The 7,749-nt window shown below is 28.6% G+C and overlaps 2 protein-coding genes across 6 annotated transcripts in view; one reads left to right on the top strand and one right to left on the bottom strand.

The window, feature by feature from the left end:
• LOC106678460 (uncharacterized) overlaps positions 1–1,690 on the top strand; it is an 83,252-nt gene extending 81,562 nt beyond the window's left edge. Inside the window, exon 8 of one of the 2 annotated variants that reach the window (XM_067045322.1) lies at positions 1,079–1,690. In XM_067045322.1, the coding sequence (XP_066901423.1) occupies positions 1,079–1,296 (218 nt within the window). In that variant the 3' untranslated portion in view covers positions 1,297–1,690. The remainder of the gene's footprint in view (positions 1–1,078) is intronic. The other variant, XM_067045321.1, reaches the window with a different exon arrangement.
• A 426-nt stretch (positions 1,691–2,116) lies between these two features.
• Positions 2,117–7,749, bottom strand: part of trbd (trabid) — a 16,499-nt gene continuing 10,866 nt past the window's right edge. For all 4 annotated transcript variants that reach the window (XM_014416967.3, XM_014416968.2, XM_014416969.2 and 1 more), the window contains 4 exons: positions 7,420–7,664; positions 5,821–6,032; positions 4,826–4,974; positions 2,117–3,136 (listed from right to left, as the gene is read on the bottom strand). In XM_014416967.3, the coding sequence (XP_014272453.1) occupies positions 3,055–3,136; positions 4,826–4,974; positions 5,821–6,032; positions 7,420–7,664 (688 nt within the window). In that variant the 3' untranslated portion in view covers positions 2,117–3,054. The remainder of the gene's footprint in view (positions 3,137–4,825; positions 4,975–5,820; positions 6,033–7,419; positions 7,665–7,749) is intronic.

Genomic DNA, 7,749 nt, shown 5'->3' with positions numbered 1-7,749 from the left:
GTTAATCGCTTGTCCAAATGTAGTCCAAGGTAGCGGATCTGTTCGACAGGGGTAAGAGTAACATCGTTAAATGAAACTGTAGGGCAGTCAGGAGGTTTACGACGAAGGGTAAAGGTGATTTGATGGGATTTGTTGGAATTTATCTTACCAATTAAACATTACCCAAGATTTTTGTGCAACTTCGCAGCCTTCTTATCGCAGCCGTTTATCGTTTTTGCAGGCAACATTACGGATTTATTTAAAAAGGATAATTTTTTGGGAGTTCTGTTGCCTCCCCTCCCTCCCCCAAGAGTTCTAAAAATTATGCTTATTAAGTAAATCCCTAGTGTTGCCAGGAAAATAGATAAACTGTGTTAAAAGTTGCACAAAATACGTATTTTACGCGCGTGCATTTGACCAGAATTATTGATGTTTTAAACATTAAAAGTATTTCTATAAATAATCGAGAACTCTAGAACTCTTATGGATACTAAAAAAAAAAATTTAAATATTCCGAGGATGGGGGACCAACTTCACAGAGGTATAAGATTAGGTCTACACTCACAAATATTGATGGGAGAACCAATTTTGGTGAATTTGTGTATAAGCATTTGAATGTAAGAAACCACACTCATCAATATGAGTAGACACATTTCATTTTGGAGAGTTTTTTTATACTTTCCATTTAAATTTTTTTATACTTTAAATAACAAAGAAGGCCCAACCAAATTGGTTGACTTCACTGAGTGTATGCATTTCATTGAATAGGCTAAACATGACCATTGAGAGCAAAAGTAGTGTATGCCATTCTATTCTCACAATTCATGTTTACTAGAAGTAAATTATTAATTACTGAGTGTTTTAGCTTCAAATGCTCTTAAAGTTTTGGATATGTTTGAGGACATAACAGGAAAACTGTTATTCCATACATAGTATTCACATAAATTCTACTAAACTATGGAATGTCTCAAAAATCCACTTTTGACTCTGCACCCAATGGCTTATAGAATGAAAAAAATCATTTGTTTATTCAAAAAATGATCAATTTAATTTCTTTAATGTTATGAAAATTTTAAAGATTAAACTTTTATTTTTTCAGTAATATTTTCTTCATTGGTTCAGGAGAAGTGGGAAATATTTGCTGCTGTTCTCGTAGTGATAATCCTAGTTATCGTTACAGTTCTATGCATGGTCATTCTCTGTTTCAAAAAGATGTGGGAGAAGAATGATGATCAACCTCTCAATATCAGGAGGAAGCCATCAAAAAGTGATCCTGACGGCAATGAAACATCAGAATACGAGCATGTTGTTCTTTAAACATTAAAAAAAAAAAAAAATCAACTCTAATTGTTGTACCTGTGATTTAGTTATTTTTTGTAATTTTATATGTTAAATTAAAATTATGATTAAGCTTTCAAATGAACACTACACTGAATGTAATATTTAGAACATATTGAGTTACTTCTCTTTTCTATTTAAAAAACATCTTTGTTTTCTTCCAAAAATCTTCTATAAAACATTAAGTAGAACCTAAATCACAAAGTGATGCAAATTCTTCTTATTCCTTTGGAAACAAATATTTTAAAGCCTATATATATCATTTATAATTGTTTCAATTAACCGTCATAAGACACTCAAGTGTAAAATGTGGCAAGTCAATATAAGAACTTTTGTATTAAAAGATTTGTTTTTTTTTATTTGTACATAAAGTATGTTTTTTCTAAGTATTTTTTTTTATTTTAAAGGAGAAAAAAAAGCAATTGGTAAATAAAAACTTGTATTACCACTTTCTTTTTCACACTAATTTTTATAAACTAAATAACAACAAATCAAATTGCACTACATCCCTGTTTTATCAAGGAGAATAACAATCCATTGGAGAGAAAAAAAAATTCAACTTTTGCAGTTAAATATTTAAATGTAGTTAATAAATTAATTTATAAGCATTATGATGCCTCGACTAAATAAGTGAGAAGCACAATGGTAAATAGTTAAGTGTAAATAAATTTTTTGGTTGAAAAATGTACACTTTCATGTAATCACAAAACAGGAGAAGTGCATCCCCGAAAAACAGAATAAATAAATAATATAATAAGAATCTTGGAAAAATTAAATATAGGAAAAAGAAAAACAAAAGTTGATGGAACAATCATTCCAGACTTTATATAACTCAATTATACTTGCTACATTAATTGTGGTCAGGAGAAGATACAAATTTCAATCAGATGTAAACACTGTATACAAAAATTAACACGCTACATCACATTACCTTGATAACAACAACAAACAGATCAATTGGTCTTTTATCAAATTGTTACATAAATCTAATTAAGAAAAAATTAAAGAGTAGGGCTATTAAAAGGTTATTTAAAGCAAATACTTTCTACTGTGAATAAGAAAATTCATAATTGCCTATGAAATTCAGCCAATCTATCTCAACATAGAGGACTTTGACAACTATTTTTCAAAGCATGCTGGAGAAGACAATATGACATACATATAGTTAATATAAATTTTTTAAATATGTAATAAATTTTTTTTTTTAATTTTACTAAAATTTGAGCAGTGAATAATTATGATGCATTTTTGTCTTGTTTTTTATTCATTTTTTTAATTAATTTTTTTTTTATTAATTGATTCTAAGTTAGCCTTTATAAAACATGGCCTACAAATTAGAACACAATATAATTTGAAAAGTATAGTGTACAGTTTTTTTTTGTTTTGTTTTTTTTTCTATATAATTATTGCACAAATTCACAAACATTATTAGAATTACAATAAATTAAAAACTAATATAACACTTTATTTAAATTGGCTATGACTATATACAATGTTTGTATCGAAAACAACGATAGGATGGGGCGGTCTTGTTGTTTTATATTTACATAGAAGAATCATTTTGTTCATTGATGAAACAAACAGAAAAAAAGAAAGAGAAAAGAAAAAAAAGAAAGAAAAAAAGAAAACCAATCAGATAATCACTTTCCCCTCTTTTAATTGATCTAAGAAGAGACATGGTTTAAGATAATAAGACTATCACAGAAATTTGAATTTTTCTCATAGCATTAATATTTCCTATTCATCGTCGGTATCACCATCGCTTGAGAAGTCTTGAGCTGGGATTGTTCGACTGCTGTATGGTGTTCTTGACATTTGCCTAAAAATTACAATACAATGTAAAGACTACAGGAAAAAAAAAATTTAAATAAAAACAAAGTTTGTTCGGCAATTGTAGAAATAATTTTCATAAATCTATCATGAATTGGAAATGTGACTAAACAAGGAATATACGTAAGTCACATTTTATCCATTTCATGTCTTCATTTTTTAGTTTTTGCCAATTATTTGAATATGTGTACCACCAGTACAAGTAAGTGCTCACTAATTTGTTCAAACAGTTCAGTATTTAAATTATATATTATGTTACCCATGAGCCAGACATGATAAAGAAAAAAAACTAAAATCAAGTAAATGTGATTCATACTCTTAGTACTTATCACGATAGAAATATCGACAAAAGAATGAAATTGGATAATTTTCAAATATCAACTTTTCAAAGAGAAACAAAAAACATTCAATGAATTAAAGTTTTATAATATTTGGCCCCACCCAATATTATAAACCAATTTCTTTCTTTCTTTTTTTTTTTTTTAACAGTATATAAATTAGAAAATGAAATGGTATCAAGTAGAACAAATTAATAATTAATTGTGTATAAAATTCACGATAAATTAAAATCTATATCTCACTATTTAGGACTTTAATGGTTTCATACTTTTTCCAACGTTATTTCATAATTAAATAATAAACGTAGAGAGCAAGTTTTTAAAAGAAAATTTTATTTAAAATAGGAACAAAAAAATACATCTTTAATCTGAAACTGATAGTCAGCTGAAAATTATTCTGTTTTAATGAGAAGTATCTCCATGAAATGTTTGATTTCTGTTTTCAAAAAAATTAATGAAAACTGACTTTGTTACAATTAAATATTGTAACATTTTACAATACATTACTATGGTAATACATTACCACTGCAGTCCTTTAATTGGTTTCATTTATAGTTTACTGAATCCCATAGACTCGCATTATCATCAATAACATGTTTTTTTTTTTTTTAATCTACAATTTAATTTTCTATATATTGGAATATTATTTTAATTTTGAAAAAAAAAATTTAATCAACTAAATGATTAAAAACTTAGGATACAGATAGAATTGAATCAAAATGAAAAGGGAAAAAAAAATTATCCCTGCAATGAAGTCAAATGACAATATTTAATAGGATAATGATGCAATAGATCAAATAATTTGCCTGTGATCATTTAACCTAAAATATTACAGAGATAACTAATGAGGTTATCTCTTAAGATCCTGATAATAAATTGCATAAAACAATTTTGACATCAAGACATTTGAGGAAAAAAGCTTTTCCATTGATCTAGGACTTTTGCTTTGTTATGTTTTCACTAACTAAAGAATTCCTCAAGGTATTGGTTTAGTAAAGTAGATCAACATCATAAATAAATATGGTCCTTATAGAGAAAAATTAAGTTCTAAACCAGAGATTCCACAGTTAGGATATAATTTGATACAATTTTCAATACAAAAGTTTTAGGTAAACCAAAAATTTACACAATCTAAGACCACAAATTTAGAGTGGTCAGAATAAATATAAACTTCCTTGACCGAGTATTTCTCAAACCAAAATTAACATTACACCCTCAGCTAAATATTTGCTAATATAATACTGAGGCGACAGAAATAGTTGGCTGTATTGGAACCACAGCTCTAGGTTCACTAAGCCTTTGGAATTAGGAAACAAATTTACATATGAAATAATACTTACGCTAAACTCCTGTAATGGTTCAACCACTCTTCCAACATCTGGCCAACTAGAAGGGGTCTTCCCTGTGACCTCTGCTGAGCAACCAAAATACCTCCTTCGGTAACATTTACATCCAGCCATTGCCTCAACAAGTTTTCTTCACTACCAACCTGCAACAATCAATTACTTAATTATTTCAACATTTCAAGAGACTAAACTCTCAATTAATCAACTGAATAGAAATGGTCACTATGTTTTTAATATAATAATACTAGATTGTAGGCCTATAATATGATGATAGTAGGTATCAAGGCTTTCATGAGATTCTTAAATGAATATGTTTTGTTCTGTGAAATGATTAGATGATAAAAAAAGGAGTGTTGAAATAGAAAGGGATGAGGAATTTGAATTAGCCAGGATCTAATGCATATGGAAATCGTTAATCATACACCCATGTTGTAGATATGTTAAAATAGCCATTAGTTTTTAAGATTATTAACCCTAAAATATCCTTTAAAATTATAACATATATAATGTGTCTCATTTATTCCAGACATTTTCTTTCTACACTACAATAATAAAATAATTTAAAAGGTAATAAAGTTTCAATTAAATAAGATTTACTTTTTTTACAATTTCATTAATCTTTATTTCTAACCTTACAGCTTTTATTGGCAAAGAAATTATTATATAAGAACAGAATTATTGGCAGAAAGAAAATATACAAAGTGTTTTCATTCATTAATTTCACGCTAGTTCAAAAATGTGTTATGTTATTAAACAGCTTCTACTGGTATGAAGTCATGATAATGGCACAGGCACCAATTGGACAATTTTACTCTTCCCAGCTTATTACAAGATTAGACTCACAGCATAAATATACAATTTTTTGTTATGAAATTTTGCATAGATATAAGAAGTATCAATGATACTTTACAATTTTTTTTAATTCAAACGGTAAAATCTTAAAAAAAAAAGAAAAGATAAATAAAACTTAATCTAAATATTATACTTACTTCAGCTTTGGTCAGAAAGTGGATAGGTAAAAGTTTTCGATCTTTATCAACTAACGGAAGGTAGCAAACTTGAATACTTTCTTCTTTTGCACTCTGCTCCGGCTGAGGAGATTCCATAGGGACAAGCGCAGAGAAATGACCACGAGTGTAACCAAGCGCTACCGGAGACACATTACAAAAACTAGGCTCCCAAAGAAGAGGCAGGTAAACACCTAAAAATGAAAAACAACATTAACTTCTAATTATAATTGTTAAATGATCAAATAGTAAATGTCTAATTTAACAAAATTAGACATCCATTATTTCAGTTAGTCAATGAGAGATAAATCTATTTCTGAAACATATGTATATAACATTTGAACAATGACCAGAATCTTAGTGAAATAAATGTAATATAACAGAAATAGGAAATTCTGATGGAAATTATCTATCCTATCTCAATATAATATAAAATACATACTACTGTAATCTCCATATTTTACCATGTAAATTAAGTTAGTTATTTAGAAATATATGAATTTTTAAACTAAAACTGAAATATGTTGCAAAAACTGAAATATGTTCAAAAGACACCCAATGTCCATAGAACATTGAAAAGGTCGTGAAAAAAGGATTTATAACATAAATTATTATAAACTAACAAAAGAGAGCGGTTGTCCAAAGGATAGTTTTAGTCACTGAAGAAAGTTAACATTATAATATTTATATCTTTACTTTATTCCTTATATTATTCCACTTTTTTACAGTAAAATGTTCCTTCCACGGATGTGTTTAAACGACAAAAACTTGTAAAAATGATGACTAAAAGGTGACAGACAAAATGATACAGATTGAAAATTTTTAACGATGTCACAGCCAATAGCCCTAACGGGTATAGGTGAATAAAATAAATAAATATAACTGAAAAATCAAGTTATAAAATTAGTTGCCTAAACATTTGTTTACGTTTCTGAGCCAAAACTTGTGATAGCAGCTAATGAACCATTTATTGAAATTATTTTCACAACTTCTACTGAATAATGAATAAATTAGTCAAGTGTCAAACATCAGTACTAGTACTTTAAAATTAAACAATTTTGTTAAATCTTTCTTAATAGCCTAACTATTTTTTTTTTTTCTTGCCAGTTAGAAACCAGCAAACATATCATCTCTGCAATGATTGGCTAATACATTCATCACAAGACTTATTTCTCTCAGGCATGTTAAAAACCAAATTGTATACAGTTGTTAAGGATTTCATAAACAAAAATTAAATATAACCAGTCATCAATCAGTTTCAATAAATTTTGCTCTAATCATTCCATAAAACATGACGAAGGTGATCCTAGAGGAAGAAAAACAAAAAATTACATGTAGTTCCATCACAAAATGAACTAAAAAATTTGTAATGATTTTTCCATGTTTTATTTATGATTGGCAGAAAAACTTAAAAGGATGAAGATCAGTTCAGTTTTAACATAACCATGAGAACCAAGTTAGCAGCTTCAGACCGGTTTGGCACAAAAATATGCCAATGCTTTGCTGAAAAAAATTATGACCAGAACTTTTCCTAGTAAGAGCGCTATTATTGTAATAACGCTAAAATTATTCAAAATTTACCTTCAAATCCTGCATATCCAAGATCCTCTCCCCTGAAGCTCTTAACAAACTTCACTCCATACACTATGACAGGTCTTCTCAGGATGTGAGCCAGGGCGAAAACATGCAACTGCTGTAAGGAAGCCCCTTGCTGAGTTGCTCGCTTCACCAACGAAGCCCAGTCTTCTTCCCATTGCGATTCTGAGAGGGTGAACTCAAGCTGCCGAGCTTGGCTCGTTTCATATTCAAACCACCTTGGGTAAAGGCTGAAACGAATCCAACAGATTAAGATCAGTAAAAGACAAAACATTTTTATATAAACTACAAATGGAAGAATGGATATATATATAT

Source organism: Halyomorpha halys, unplaced genomic scaffold, assembly GCF_000696795.3.
Source record: "Halyomorpha halys isolate HHAL.00 unplaced genomic scaffold, Hhal_1.1 Scaffold144.1, whole genome shotgun sequence".
Lineage (NCBI taxonomy): Eukaryota > Metazoa > Arthropoda > Insecta > Hemiptera > Pentatomidae > Halyomorpha > Halyomorpha halys.
This window is presented reverse-complemented; position numbering and strand designations above follow the sequence as displayed.